At 36.8% G+C, this 15,861-nt stretch overlaps 1 protein-coding gene across 3 annotated transcripts in view; it reads left to right on the plus strand.

Moving 5' to 3' along the window:
* The window catches only part of LPIN2 (lipin 2), a 43,380-nt gene that overhangs the window by 23,149 nt on the left and 4,370 nt on the right, over nt 1-15,861 (plus strand). For 2 of the 3 annotated variants that reach the window (XM_074549209.1, XM_005486670.3), the window contains exons 5-19: nt 1,026-1,133; nt 4,650-4,773; nt 5,408-5,729; nt 5,971-6,070; nt 6,859-7,046; nt 8,223-8,316; nt 8,652-8,721; nt 8,825-8,914; nt 9,639-9,721; nt 10,807-10,951; nt 11,680-11,828; nt 12,291-12,377; nt 13,737-13,889; nt 14,939-15,053; nt 15,709-15,812. In XM_074549209.1, the coding sequence (XP_074405310.1) occupies nt 1,026-1,133; nt 4,650-4,773; nt 5,408-5,729; nt 5,971-6,070; nt 6,859-7,046; nt 8,223-8,316; nt 8,652-8,721; nt 8,825-8,914; nt 9,639-9,721; nt 10,807-10,951; nt 11,680-11,828; nt 12,291-12,377; nt 13,737-13,889; nt 14,939-15,053; nt 15,709-15,812 (1,932 nt within the window). Of the gene's footprint in view, nt 1-1,025; nt 1,134-4,649; nt 4,774-5,407; nt 5,730-5,970; nt 6,071-6,858; nt 7,047-8,222; nt 8,317-8,651; nt 8,722-8,824; nt 8,915-9,638; nt 9,722-10,806; nt 10,952-11,679; nt 11,829-12,290; nt 12,378-13,736; nt 13,890-14,938; nt 15,054-15,708; nt 15,817-15,861 lie in introns of those variants that run through there. The other variant, XM_074549203.1, reaches the window with a different exon arrangement.

Genomic DNA, 15,861 nt, shown 5'->3' on the forward strand with positions numbered 1-15,861 from the left:
AGATCACTGTAACTGCTTAGTGTCTAATTGAGTAGGCATGCAAATTCTAAATATTTACACATTTGATAATAGCAGAATGTTTTATTTCCTCCATCCATAAGAGAAGTAAGCATTAGCATTCCAAAACAAATCCAGTGCAACTGTGCACTGAAATAAAAATAGTTTTTTCTTTCATAATAATGGCTTAAAATAATTTCTGTTGCATTTTGCACTTAAATTCCAGTCATGTCTTCTTTGTATTCTTATCTGCTGTATAGCCATGATGCCCTTGATGTAACCTCAGACATGTTAGTTGTACCCTGAGAATAGGTATTTATTCAGTTAAATTCAGAAAGCTGTAAAAAGATCTGAAGTATTTTTGGATGGTAATATTTCAGGGGGACTTCTGTGTAAAATAGGGTGTATGCCTGTTCGGTGAGCCTTACTGTTGGTTGGGTGTGGGTCTTTGATGTAGATACTGAGTAGACTTCCCAGTGCAAAACAAACCTCGCTGTTCAGAAAAGTGCATTATTTTATCTCCTTGTTGTAGTTGATGTTAATCTGTAAGCTGTTGGGTAAGTTGTGATGCTAGTACCTACCCCTGGTTTCTTACTGTTTTAATTTGTCAAATGTACATTGTCAAAACTAACCTTTCTAGTTCTGCTTTTCCAGTGATTATAAAATTCACATAGGAAAGTTCACTGTGTAAAAGTTTATGTTCATCTTTGTATTTTGTTAATGTTATCTGCCTGTGTAGAGTAAAATCATTATTCATGTAGAGTAGTATCATTTATGCCATTGTGATTTCTTCAGGATTAACTTCCAGGAGTAGTAGTTTTTAAAATTTGCAACATTTTCAAGTATTAATAATAGCTTTTAAATACTTTTAAAGTTACATGAAGTGTCTTGCAAACAACAAATCCTTTAAGCTATACACTCCTTATTTTTGCTCTTAGATTTTTTTAATAACATCTATGTAGTTTCTTTTACTGAATTAATAACACAGATTTCTTACAACTGACTAAATGTCTTACGTGTCTCCACAGAGGATCCTCAAATTCATCACCAAAGGGTGAAGAACAAAAAGAATCTTTGATTTATCATTCAAAAGACCATTACCCCTTATCGGATGGAGACTGGTCCCCTCTGGAGAAGTAAGTCACTTTATAATGTCATCATTTGTGTAATGATGAGTAATTATAAAAAAAAAAATTACTATGCCTTTTTACTAATTTTCCCCCTCATCTGTAAAACTATCGAACTTGCCCAACTTCTGTGATATCAAATGCAATACTTGATACTAATTTGAAACTTTGGGAAATTTACAAAATGTATTATTTCACTGTTAAAGAGAGAAAATACAGTTAACAAGTTTCCCTCAAGCTGAGACGGGTATGGAAAGTTGGTATGTTCCCTATGATTCACCCTAGCATAAGCAATACTTGATCTGCCAGAACACAAAAGTGATGGGTATGTTAAGGTACATTTTGCTGTGTGAAGTAATCCTAATTGCTCAAGGTAAAGCCAGATCTTGAAGCTGAATCATATTCTACTTCAGAACAGGGGATTTGCTGGAGTTCTGGTATCTTTCTTTGCAAGTGGTCGCCTCCTAATTCGTCTCTCACCGCGCTGCTCCGAGCTATCAGCCAGCTCAGCCCGAGGCCAAAGCCGCCGAGGGGGGCTGTTTTCTGATGCGCAGGGGCCCTGGCCTTCGCCCCTCACCAGATAGCCAGATTCCAGGGCCGTTCACGCCCCCGCGCACTTCAGCAAATATTTTTTGAAGCGTGTATAATCTCTCTGCTTCAGGTGTTAGCAGGCCTTTGGCCTCAGTGGAGTCAGAATGTACCACACCATGCTTGGTGCCTGCTAATTCCCCCAGTGCATAGCTTGTTAATGAACAGAAGCAGTTGGACAGGAAATCCCATTATCATTCCTTTTTATGTTTTGGACTGACAACCACATCCTCAATTACACTTAATGAGATGCAGTCCTGAAATGTTCCCCAAAGGTTTGTGGTTTGTGACTGAAAAGCAGTCACAGTGTTTGACCCTTAGTTGCTGTATGGATTATATCACGTAGATGACTGTAGCATGGAGGCTGATACTTGTTTTCAGTTTATAAAGCTCTGAGCTAACACAGACTAGCAGGTTATATCTGGGAGACATAATTCATGCATCTCTTCTCATTTAGGTGTTATGGGGCCAGTCTCTAATAACTTGTTTGTGCCTCATGTGAGGTATCTGGGCTTTTCACAGTTCTGGGATTGTTTTTAACAAAAAGCTACCCAGTCCAGATTGCAATTCAATAGAGAAATTGGTAATTTTCCTTTTTGTCTTTGGGGAGGATGTTGGGTCAGGGATTCTCTGACACAAGCCATCTAGGAGAAGAGAAATTTTGCTTTAAATTACTTCTCCTAAGCCACCAAAGAAAGATTTTATCATGTAGCTATCATACAGCGGAAGAGAAATGGGAAGTTTTAATAACCTCCTTTTTGGAGATCTGAAAAAGCTAACTAACTTGTAGTTCAATTGGTTGTCCTACTCTTCAGAACCCTTGCAGGGAGCTCAAGGAAGAAAATAGCACAAGTCCTTTCCATGGGGACACTTCTGTTTGTCCTACTCAGTGTAATAAGATGGAAAGCACCACTATTAACTATTTGATACCTGATGCCATCAGTATTCACTATTACAAGCATGGGCCTTTTGGTTAAACACTTCTGCCTGAGAGTGACAGTGAAAAACATACGTTGAGGGGAAATAGAATAGACTTAGGGTCCCAAAGCCCTGAAATAGTCAATCTTTAGCAGGAGATGCTGAATATTAAGAATTAGACTTAGAAACAGGTTAATATTGTGCATAGCTGCCAGGTAGGCAGCTATGTGTAGGTGGAATAAATTATTTGACATATAGGGAGGGTTAGTTCATGTTCTTCCTGCAAACAAAAGTGTACATGTATTTTCATCCGTATGTCACTTTGAATAAGCCCTTCTAACGGAGTACAGAAAGTGTCATTCCTGTATGACATTGTTAATTGAGAACTGAGGGGGGAAAATACCAGTTTTCTTTTTGTGTCCATGGGTGATTAAGACTGGAAGTCAACTGAGATGACAACTCACCATTGTAGAGATGTTTAAATGTCCTGATATCTTGGATTTTTAGGGTGTCCTGTCAGAGCAATATGAGGGATTCTTACTGTCTGGATTGTGATCTGTGTAATGTCTATTTTTGCAGTCTGAATTGTGATCACAGCTTAGTCCTGTATGATACTACAAAACCTGAGTTCCTCAAACCTTCAAAAGTTGATATGTGGTGCTGAATTAGGTAACTAATCCTTGCAGGAATTTTGTATGGAAAAAAAATTCCATAAATTAAATACCTGTAGGGAGTTACTTTAAAATTTTCAGTGTTAAATCATTGAGCAACCCAAATTGGAAGTGACCTCAAAAGTTCATCTGACCCAAGCTTTCATGGAAGAGGGAGCCTCAAAGAGATTGTGTAGCACCCAGATCAGTCACAAATAACAAGTGCAGCAACTGCAAAGACAAGTGTGCAGTGATGTGCTGGGATGCCACAACCAAAAAGCCGAACGCAGGCAGGGATCTGTGCGGTTGGGAGCAGCCTTGCTGACCTGGGGACAGCAAGCTGAGCCTGAGGCAGCAGAGCATGGCTGCAGCAACAAAGGCAAACTGGATCCCTGGCTGCATCCACAGGGCATTAGTGACAGAGATGTGATTATCCCTCTCCTCTTAGTGCTGGTCAGGCCACACATGCAGGGCTGTGTCCAGTTCTGGTCCCTACAGTTTAAATTCAAATACTGAGGTTTGTTTATATAAACCCAAACCATTATATGTTATGAATGTCAAAGTGTAAAAAGAGCAGCATTTCTATAATATGGAATATAATTGCCCTATTCAAGGAAGGCTAGACAAAACCTTGAGTTTCCTTTAATCTCTGACTTCCTCAGTGCTAAATGATTTTGAAATAGCTCCTTTCTAGCATTTTGTAGGGTGTTCTTCTGGCTAAAAAGTAATCTTGACTGAGGTAAATTTTAGATGTCTGTTTCTGATTTATGGATAATAACCACTGTAGAAAAAATAAGATGGATTGTAAAGGTCATGTAGTCCAAACACATCTGACGGAAGTTTCCAAGTAATCTTCTTTTCCTTTCCAAAGTTATCTTTTGAATGTTTTTTTTTTCCTGCACTGAGAATTGATGTTGTGCATTTGTGAGTTATGTTTGCAAGAATTTTATTATTCGAGTCTCTGCATAGTAAACTGAAATGCTATATTTTCACAGAGCTAAGGAATTTAAAACTATTTTCTGTCTTACTTTTTGATAAACTTTTTAGTTTTGTTCTTCTTTTGTTTGAAAAATGGAACATGGGCTGAAGGGAGAGCTATTCCTGCACTGCAGATGCAGTGGAGGAATCTGTTTTGTGTGATCACTATGTAAGTCCTTTAATGTCTTTAATGTGATTTTGGTTTTAACCTAATTTCTCACTGTTTGAAAACCCTGCTGGGCTTCTTGCCATGTTGCCAAATAATTGAAGCTCTGTTAAGCTGTTGAAAACTCTACCAACAGTAGCTGGACAACAAATGCATTAATGCATTTTAAACACCGGGTTTTTTCTTTTTTTTTTTTTTTTTTTTTCACTCTTATTGATTTGGTAGCCCTTTCTCTGAGCAAGTCTGCCCTAAAAGTGATTCAGAACTAGAAGTTAAGCCTGCTGAGAGCTTGCTCAGATCTGAATCTCACATGGAATGGACATGGGGAGGATTTCCAGAGTCAACCAAGGTAAATGTCTTTATTATCTCTAACTTTGTAACTGACTTTTGGCATATTTAAGACTTTCCTAGGAGAGGATTGGAAATCTGCTGTTGTTCAGATACAGCTGAAATGGGGAAGTAGCAGCCCCTTGTGGCAGGCAGAGAGTTAGCTTTGTTGAGTTCAAAAATTGCTCAACAAAGTAATCCCAGAAAACCTAGCAGTGAAATTTTTAGTCAGAACCTGAAGGAATTTTTAGTCAGAACCTGAAGGAAACAATTTAAGAAGTTAATTTTCTTTATTGTAGAATAAGTTTTGTTTCATTCTGGAGGAACTGTAGCCTTGATAAGAGTAAATTTGGTATCTGACAAAGGCCCTGGTAAATCCACACTTAAGCTTTCTCCTTGCTGTGGTTTGATCAAGTCATTGCTTTCTCTGTGCCAGTTTCTTTACTGAACTTGTAAATAAGCTCCTATGAAAGTTCTTTTGCGGGGAACTTTGCTAATATGGTGAAACATGTTTTATGTTGCTACAATACTTGTTTAAGTTATTTTCTGGTTTCCCTGTGTGACGGGAACTTGTACCATGAGTACAAATTTAATGTTTAGAATGGAATAACGCAAACAGGTGGAGTGAAAGGATTGACTAGACTTTTGTTTTTCAGATAAGCAAGAAGGAAAAACTGGAACATTGCAGAACAGCTACCATTACTCCATCAGAGAAGACTCATTTTAGGGTTATCCTCAGCTCTGATGAAGTTGAAGATGACGATGATGTGAAAGATTCTGTCTGTACAGTACTGAAACCTGAGCCAAGAACTCATCCGCTCCTAAAGCAGATGGATGTTAAAGACTCTCTTGCTTCTGCAATCATAGAACCTCAACTTCCATTGCCAATGGATGGTGATCATCAGTCCAGAATATTGATAGATCCTTTACCAGAAACAAAACCAACAGCAAAAACTGACTCTCCTTCAAAAAAGAAAGGTATGGAATAAAGCTCTTGATTCTTACCCTCAGTGTGATCTGCCAAACTTGAGGTCATAGTGAAAAAAGTATAAGTGTGCCTTTTCAGTTTTTTCCATTTAAAATTTTGTGTGATTAAAATTATAATGACACTGTGGAACTTAAAAATCATACAAATAAGTGTGAAACTTCCATGATTATATTTGTATTTAACACGTCTGGGTAGCTTCATCTTAGTAATCTTAATTGTTAAAATTAACAGGGGTGCACAAGAGAAGTCATCACCAAGGCCCTGATGATATTTACTTGGATGACCTAAAGGCTTTGGAACCTGAAGTTGCAGCACTCTACTTTCCTAAAAGGTAATTTTGAAGTAAAATGCTGTAAATCTGGGTAATTCTGTAGTTGCACGACTCACATCATTACATATATTATTTATGTGCCAGTTCTGATAAAAAGAATTGGACTTCAGGTTTTTAGGCTTTTGTGAGGTATTGAGTACTTACCTCATTGTGAAAATTCTAATTTGACAAGAAACACATTGAAAGATCACATGGGACGTGACTACTTAGAGTTTTCCTCTTTGTGGAACCTGTTTGCACTGCAGACATAAGTACATTTAAACTGCTTTTGTACCAGTGCTCTTGTTCAGCCATATTGTAAACTTTTCAGTGGATCAAACGAGTGAATCCAGGTTTAAATGACAATGTGATTTTTTTTTAAAGGTAATTTTTCTTTTCTATTGTACATTCTGCAACAGACATCATTCTAAAAACACTAAAAGCAGTGCTCTTTTTTCCTTTTTCTTACTTTACAACTTTGTGGTAAAGATTGAGGAGCACAGTATTATTCTGCAGAAGTAGAATACAGAGAATGTTTTTCTCATTTAGATCCAATTTAGGCAAGAAATGCAATTATTGCCAAATTGAGGGTGGATGTTAGGAGAACTGGAAACAGTCTGCCAATATTATGAAGGATTGGTGTGGGTGTGTGTTTCTGGGTTTCTTGTTAGGTTTTTTTTAAATTTATATTGTGAAACGATGTAAAAAATTCAAAGGCAACATTTTTTGGGGGGAGTAATCATATAGTGTGTTCTGTAACCTAAGATGTACATTTTTTTGCAAGTAAAATACTTTTAACTTTCCTTTAGTGATTCTGATCCTGGCTTCAGGCAGTGGACAGAGTCAGATACCCTTTCTGGTTCCCAGTCACCGCAGTCAGTGGGAAGTGCTGCTGCTGATAGTGGTACAGAGTGCATGTCTGATTCTGCTATGGACTTGCCTGATGTTACACTTTCACTTTGTGGAGGTCTCAATGAAAATGGAGAGATTTCTAAAGGTATGTGAAAGACTAAAGCATAAAGAGGAATAGAGATCAGGCGGCTAAACAAATGAAGTGGCTTGAATGCTCAGATTTCCTCCTTACAAAACTTTGGCTTATTAACTATGCTCATGTTGAAAAGGGGGATAGAAAGTCTTTAATCTTTCTAAAATTCTCAAGCATTTGCCAAGCAGATATAGCAGAATTGAACCTCATATTAATAAAGGACACTTGATATCTTGAGAAACTATCTCCTTTTTTGTACTATATATTATTTATCTGACCAACTACATTGGTTTCTGGTTGGCAGTCCTTGTTTAGTCGTATGTAAACCTTAACAATTCATCTTCTTTCCAATTGCCTGACGATTTTCCTTATTTTTCTTTTTTTTTTTCAAAACCCCTTTGTGTTGGACTATGTTTTCTGATCTACTTCTATGCTAAATGATTGTTAACCTCTGTTTTTTCTTAGCTGATTTTTTTCTCTTAATACTTTGGTCTATTTACTGTTGAAGTTTATGTATTTTTGAAGGAGCTTTTAGGAGCATGAAATCTTTATGGACATATACTGCAGTGTTTTAACATTACTTTTTTTAATGGTCATCCAGTCTCTAGTACTTTAAGTGACATTTAGGTGCTTATTAATAAAGATTCAGGACTGTTCTTATTGGTAGCATGGTAGCAATACTGGATTTGATTGGAAAGAAGGATGTCTTGGTTGCAGGGATCTTATGCTGAATCATGGATTTCTGCAAACACATATAGAAACTAGTTGTGAAAAGGCTACTTAGTGATAGTAATAGCTTTCCAAACCTGAAAAGCTGGCATCACCCTTTCCCCTTTCATCTAGTGTAGTATGTAAACCCCTTACCTGCAGTCATAATTTTGGAAGAAAATTTGCCTGGACAAGCATGACTTTCTTTCTCCTTTGAACTGAATTAGTTCCTCCTTATCCTTCCTCATCTAATTTCTTAATGCTCTTTACTGTGACTGTTGAAGTGATTCAAGGCTTCTTCTGTAAGGAGAAGGCAGTCACAGGTAGGCCTTGACAAGTAGGCCTCAATTAGCACATCCTTAGTGATGCTACAGGATCAGCACTCTGAAATGAGAGAAAGGGTTTTCCTAGATGTAAACTAATCAGACATCTTGGGATTTTATGTTATTACTTTCTAATTAAAATCTCTTTCTATTGCAGAAAAATTCATGGAACATATTATTACTTATCATGAATTTGCTGAAAACCCTGGACTCATAGACAATCCTAATTTGGTAATACGGATTTATAACAGGTAAATTCTCAGTGTCTTGTAAGTAGGTCATAGAAAATCCCATTTCAGATCTGGTCTCTGAAGTGAGCATGTTTCTCAGCTTCCATTGCAGTTTGTGTGTGAATCTGTTTGAACCAAAAATTTGCATTAAATTTAGCTTTAGCTTAAGTGAGATTTTTTTTCCTGTAATTGCCACTGGTGTTGAATTGTATATATTAAAATTACTCTGCTTGTAGAAAATGTTAGTGATTGGTAGCAAATACATATTTTCATCAACTCAAGGGTAAGCTTTTCATGCTGATATTTATTGATCTGTAGATTTTATAATATCTTACCAATAACATGTTTTAAAACAGGTATTATAACTGGGCATTGGCTGCTCCAATGATTCTGAGTTTGCAAGTGTTTCAGAAGAGTTTACCTAAGGTAAATAGATAAATGCATACTTTCTTTGAAAATTTTGTATCTAGTAACACCTCATTATCTCTTTGTTTTTCTATACTAATTAAAAACACGTCTAATTTTTCAGGCTACTGTTGAGTCTTGGGTCAAAGAAAAGATGCCAAAGAAGTCTGGAAGGTGGTGGTTCTGGCGCAAGAAAGAAAGCATGACTAAGCAGGTGGCTGAGACCTATTGGGATTTTTTTTTCTGTTAGATGCTAAAAGATAAAAAAATAGTTATTTGTCAGAAGTACCTCAAAACATTGCTCATATAGCTCAGTGTCACTGATAGCCAGCTCATCCAGCAGCAGCTGCAGCTGCATCTGTTTGTTTAGCCTCAAATACTGCTTCATTGCTTGGTGCTTTAGTTGCATCAACAAAATTTATTGTATCTGCCTGTTGTGCATTATTCTTAAAATTCTTTCTTCTAAGCCATAAGCAGTTATCAGAGCTGCTTTTCAGTCACTGCAGTAAGTTTTAGGAATGTACACACAAATAAGTAAGTAGGTGCTGCACTGCATAATACTTAAGCTGAGACGCCCCGTTTTAGACTAAATTAAGCTTTCTAAACCTTGAGTATGGGCCCTCAACTTACTTCCCCACAAAAAAAAGCGATTTATAAGCTCAAAGGTTGACTGCTCCTTTTAATGCTAAATTCATCATGTTAAGGTAGCAGTTCCTGATTTCTGGCACACAGAGTTTTGTTTCCTGAAATAAGAAAAGCTTTAATAGAGGATTTCTTCATAAGCATCCTTTTTTAAAATAACTTTTAGAAATTATGATGTAGAATGGTGATTCTGAGACTTAATATAGTTTATGCACTAATTTGGTAGCTGTTTTTAACTTGTATTTGTTTAAAATGCCTAAAATGTCAATATATTCTTTATTACCATGTTGCTTTAGATACCAGAGGCAAAAGAGGGGAAAACTGAGACGCAAAGAGCAAATGAGCTGCCAGCAACTATAAAAGAGCAAGTTAATAGTAGGTGTGTTCCTGTCTGAAGACTTATCTGTGGACTGAATAGTGCCTTTTTTCCTTTTTTTTTTTCTTTTTTTGAATGAAGAATTCAGTAGTAATGTACTGTGGGAAAAAACATGTAAGCTACTGAAGAGGAACCAGATGTGTATAGCAAACAACTCAGCAAAATAATGGGACAGCAAACATTGTAGGAACTACAAATACACTACAATTAATTCCTAAATGCTGTTGTGTTTATTTCTTAAATCATAACAAAAGTGACAGAACAAATACATACATGGTACCTTTATCAATAGGCCACTGCTCTGTAAATACAGTTATATTGTTTCTGATACGCTTTGTAATACTTTTTTTTCTTTTGTGAAGGCATAATATTGTATTAATAATTTGAACCATGTGGAATTTTTTGTAACATTAAATAATTGAAACAATAAAATAGTATTCATCACAGTTCACATGTTGCCCAAGTTGTGATAGACAGCTATGATTGCTTAAAAGCACAAAACTCTCCCATTCTAGGGTATTTATTATGCATATGCATATTCCTGCATGATTTTGCAAAGGTACTTGTAAATATTGGTTTCTTAAAAGTTTAAAGAACTAAATATATTGTGATTTAATACTTCAGAGAAACTAAATGCTGCTTTTAATCCTGAAATCTCTAATGAGCAGGAAAATAAGTCTGTGAATAACCTTAAAGGTGAGCTGCTCCACTAACACCCACAGTTTAAATGCCATAGTAACTGAGGCAGCTTTTTTTAAAAACGAAGCACTGCTACCCGTTTAGTGTCCCTTTTCATCTGCAGTTTGCCTGATTCATCAACACAGTAATAGTGACCACCTGACATTGTGTCTCTACTAAACCCATTGTGTATGGAGCCAGCTGGAATAGTCATGTTTAGAGCTCCACCAGTACTGGCATTCTGAGTCTTACTTGCTTACTGGCATGTACTGGCTTTATCTGGGCATTCATTAGACCTTAGACTTCCTTAGTTTGTGCAGCAAATCCTCAGCAGAAATTACTCTGGCATAAGCATCTGTTAAAGAAGGATTTTATGTAGCTTACATTTATTCTGGTTGATGTTACGTTAGGCCTCCAGAGGATGATTCTTCTAGTGATGAAGCATCCCAGGAGTTGAAGGAATCCCTGAAAATGGATTCTGCCCCAGCAGAGCATCCACCCCATGGGAACGTTCCATCTTATAAGAAGTCACTTAGACTGTCTTCAGACCAGATAGTAAGTGGCATGCCTGTCTTGTGCATAGGATGATTCAAAATCCTTAAAAAAATTTCTTTAAAAAGAAATTTAACATGTATTCCTGTGCAAGGGTAGGCAGCTGCAGGGAATTTCTGATATTTTTTCTGTTGTTTTTTTTTAAGAATCTGTTTGGATTAAAAAATAGTAATTTCTTATGAAGTTCTATAATCAAACTTAAGATGTTGCCAGAAAAGTGGCATTGTTTGCTTCTGCAGTTTGGATATCCTGGGATCTGCATATCTGTGTAATAACATACATTTAAATTGGTGTGCAGTTTATTCACTGTGGTCTAACTTAACTTAAAACTTAGTTCTGCTACTGCCTAAATGTATGATTTTCATCAGAGAAGAATTTTGAGGAAAGCATCTACTAAGTAAAAAATACTGTTATGTCCCATGGCAAACTGGGAGTTCAGTTTGACAGTGCTGCAAGTCTGCTGTAGTGCAGGAATTAAAGTGGCAGAACATGAAATACCTGCTGCTGTAGGCAGTACAAGAACTGTGGACATACACAGATAACCAGGGTGCAACAGACTTGGACAGCAGAACTGTGCCTGTGTTAAACCATGGTTCACTTTCTGATGAGTTAATCAAGATAGACAAGGAAGACTATATGAGCCATTTTGTGCAGCTCATTTATGATTCCAAAATCATAAAAAAATTCTAAAGGTCGGGCAACTTACATTTTCATTTACTTTTGTTCTACAGGCAAAGTTGAAGCTCAGAGATGGCCCTAATGATGTTGTATTTAGTATTACAACCCAGTACCAAGGGACTTGCCGTTGTGCAGGAACAATATACCTCTGGAACTGGAATGATAAAATCATCATATCAGACATTGATGGAACAATCACCAAGTAAGTATCTTAGGGGATTTTCTTTCTTTGTTTTTTTTTTTTTTTTTTAATCTTGCTTTATTGATCCTATCCTGCTTTTCAAAACAAGGTAAAGAAGCTTTATTTAAGATAGCTATTAAAGGATGTTTGTTAATAACGTTGCTTTTTTTTTTAATTTGTACTTGCCTTTAAAGTAGACTAGAAAATATATTTTAAAAGAATAATGCCAAGATGATAACATTTACCATGTGATTGTTCCCTCTATTCGACTTCTTCTTCAGCTACAGGTTAACTTGGAAACTGACTTGTATTGTATGACCCCACTAATTGCTCTGTCTGGACTATTTGTTAATTCTCTTTTTAAATAGTTACGACCTTCAGAAATATTTCTGTAAATATTCTTTCTAAATTGTATGTTCATTAGTGGTTGTCCTTAACAAAACTCGTATACCATGTGTCATGTATCTTTGATTCTCCTTTTAGGTCTGATGCTTTGGGGCATATCCTCCCTCAGTTTGGCAAGGACTGGACTCATCAGGGCATTGCAAAACTCTATCATTCCATAAACGAGTGAGTATGCAATCTATGAAACAAGGAGGATTTTCTGGAATATGGGAATTAATATATAAGTAATTGGATAGTTGTTAAAAATTACTCAATTTATTAAAATTAACTGGTCGAAATGCTGGAGTGAGCAACTTGTGTCATACACAAGTGAAACTAAGCTCTTTCTACAGATCTATACTTTTACAGGAATGCAAGCCACCACTTTTACTAGCTCCCTTCTCAGACATTTTGTTCTGCATTGTAGCTTTTAAAAACTGTGTGTAATATTTTCATGACTTAAAGAGAACCATAATAGAAATAATTTCTCAAGCATGCATGTCTGTTTTCCACTGACTCAGGTTGGTCACTAAGCCTTTCAGAAATATCATATGGCATAAATTTTAAACTAAATAGTGTCCTTCCAATGCATTAGTGTTTTCTGGTGTAATGAGTTTGCTTCCAAAGTCAGGTGAATGCTCCTTAGGTTAGATTTTATGTTGTGGAACAACTTATTTCAAATACAGTGATGCCAGAAATAAAACTTGCTGACTGAGGATGACCAACTGTTAGAAACTTCAGAATTAAATTAAAATAATCAACTTTTTGTCTTTGTTTTTTAGTAGTCTTTTTTCACAAAAATGTGTGGGGTCTTAGGATGTATTGTGGGCCTTCATGTGGCCCCTTGTGCTTCATGGGAGGTAACATGAATGTTACTGTTTTGTTGGGTTTTGTTTCGGTGGCTTTGGTGGGTGTTTTTGTTTATTCAGTGCATAACAGAAGAGCAGTTCTGGAATTATTTGCCAAATTGAATCAAGTCTTTGAAAATGCACATAAACACTCAAGCCTTTTGTGCATGCAGTAACTGTATACAAATCTGTGTAACAGATGAACAGATGAACATACAAAGTCTGCAGGAAGAATTTAGGGGCTTAATGAATGCTTGTTGTTATCCATCGTTCACTCTGCACTGCAAATTCTGCCAACAACGTGAAAAAGACAGGAGATCTGGCACCCATTATTTTGTGATGCAGATAATTTAAATAATTGCTGTCATCCTACAGCTGGGCTGAAAGAAGCTGAATAAAACCAGTGTGGCACTTATTTAAACACTGTCTAGTCTACCTAATTGTGTCCTCTGACTTTTACCATCCCTATTATGTTTGCACTTCCTGTTTCTCAGTTTTGATTAAGTTGTGTATTTAAACTACTACATGCCTTGCAGATTCTTTTAACAATAGAAAAGTCTTTTCCCTGTGTGTGTGCAGAGCTCTGCAGCAATTCAGTACCTAAACTGGTGCCTCTGGACATTGCTATAATTGTATACTTCCCTTTGCAAAGAAACTTTAGCAGGAATATGAGCTAAGCTGGTAATTTATTTTCTAGAAATGGCTACAAGTTCCTGTACTGTTCTGCCCGTGCCATTGGGATGGCAGATATCACCAGAGGATACCTGCACTGGGTGAATGACAAAGGAACAATTCTCCCCAGGGGCCCTCTCATGCTGTCCCCCAGCAGTTTGTTTTCTGCCTTTCATAGGTAAGCATGTGGGAGTTCCTGTGTCAGTTCCCTCCCCATTTCTGAGAAAGAGAAGATTAAAAGTATTTGGCATTACAGCTGTAACAAAATGTTCCACTCTGGACTACATTTCCTTCTGAGACTTGATGTCCCTCTAGTGATCATTTTAAAACTCTGTTTTTTCTGAATTTCACGTGTATACTTCTGTTCCTGTGGGCATGTTAGAAATGGCTACAAAACACAACATACCAGTCCAAAAACAACTCATTTTCCCTTCTCTTTATTCATCTAGTCCATGACTGATGGCTCTTAGGTTCTGTTTATATCAGTACATTTTTGTCTTTTTCAAGTATATCTTCAAGGTTTGCAGTGCATTGTTACCACACAAGATAGAAAGAAAAGAAAAAAAACCTCTGGGGAATATAGGCTGTAATGTGAAATGATCTTGTGGTGTTGGGATTGCTCCATATACAGCTGCTTTAAAAAAGTGTGGAGTTTAGGTATGGTTCAACCAAGTTGATCTTTTGGACCAGCCGTAATCTGTTTATTCTTGGTGGGAGGAGCTAATAAGAGACAGGTGTTTGGGGTTGGTTGTTTGTGGAGGGGATTTTGACTGTTTTAAGTTTTGTTGGGCTTTTTTGTTTATTTTTTTTTATTTTGTCACGAGTAGCAATGACAGCAACTTCCATTAATGTAATGGGCTTTACACACTTTTGTCAGAGATAGGAGTTGTAACAAGCACACTTATGTGGAGTTGATTAGATCTTCTGAGTCAAATAGTCAGCTACAGAAAAGCAGTTCACATCTGCATTCACAGCTGGGCATTCCATTTCCATTCATACTTAGCCTATGCACAGTATTCATCTGTTTTTTTTACTGTAGGTGTTGGAAAAGAGGGAATGTGTGATTGTTTCTTGTATTGTTCTTGGAGAGCTACTTAGCACTGTCTCTGTAACTACCAGTGCTAGCAACAGGAAGCAGTGAGAATATAAATACCAGTTAAATGGGGAAAGGAGGATACCTTTTATCAAATCATGAGTTAGAGTTTGACTGTTGAAATTTTATTTTAGGGAAGTCATAGAAAAGAAGCCTGAAAAGTTCAAAATTGAATGTTTGAATGATATCAAGAATTTGTTTGCTCCCAGCAAACAGCCTTTCTATGCTGCTTTTGGAAACAGGCCCAATGTAAGTGCCCCTTTCTAACTGAATGGTTAAAATGCATGTACTTGAGAAGCAAAACAAACAGGCTTTTCTTTTTGTGTTTATGAAAATTTGAGTATGGAAATGGGACACTGCTGCTTTTTTGGGTTTGGTGGGGAAAAGCCACATGCAGATACCTTAACTAAAAGTTGCTACAACTGCTTATATGAGAAAGGTTACTAAGATGCATTAGGATTCTCACTTTAATAAATATGTGCCGCCTTTCTGAATTCTTTTAAAGTATTTTTGACTGCTTTGTGACCTAAGGGCATTAATTCAGTGCTTTACAGTCGTGAATCCCTTTTCTGGTTGTATGGTTCCTCTATTTTCTCTGCAGTTCAGTGCTTCTGTAATTAAGTGAGAGAGGGGTATTGTAAGAAGAATATTGTCACAGGGAGTGGTGTGGTGTAGACTTTGTGCATGTTTGTGGTCCTAGGTTTGGGCACAAGAATTAAGTGTTTGGGGGACAGGGGGAATACTTTCTTATAGTGTGTGTATGTTTTGGGGGTTGGCTTTTTTTAAAGGGGCAGTTTTACTGTAGCCTTTTTGGATCAGCTTTTCTCACTCCATTGATAAATTGCTTGTTACCACATTCAATAAAAAAATGTTGAAGCTTGTACTTGTACTGGTGCTTTTGCAGGATGTATATGCCTACATGCAAGTGGGAGTTCCAGACTGTAGAATATTTACTGTGAATCCAAAGGGTGAACTGATCCAAGAACAGACTAAGGGAAACAAATCTTCGTAAGACCATTTTTGTTATTTCAGCTAAACAAAGTGTTTAGAAGTGGGA

The sequence above is a fragment of the Zonotrichia albicollis genome, chromosome 1, assembly GCF_047830755.1.
Source record: "Zonotrichia albicollis isolate bZonAlb1 chromosome 1, bZonAlb1.hap1, whole genome shotgun sequence".
Classification (NCBI taxonomy): Eukaryota; Metazoa; Chordata; class Aves; order Passeriformes; family Passerellidae; genus Zonotrichia; species Zonotrichia albicollis.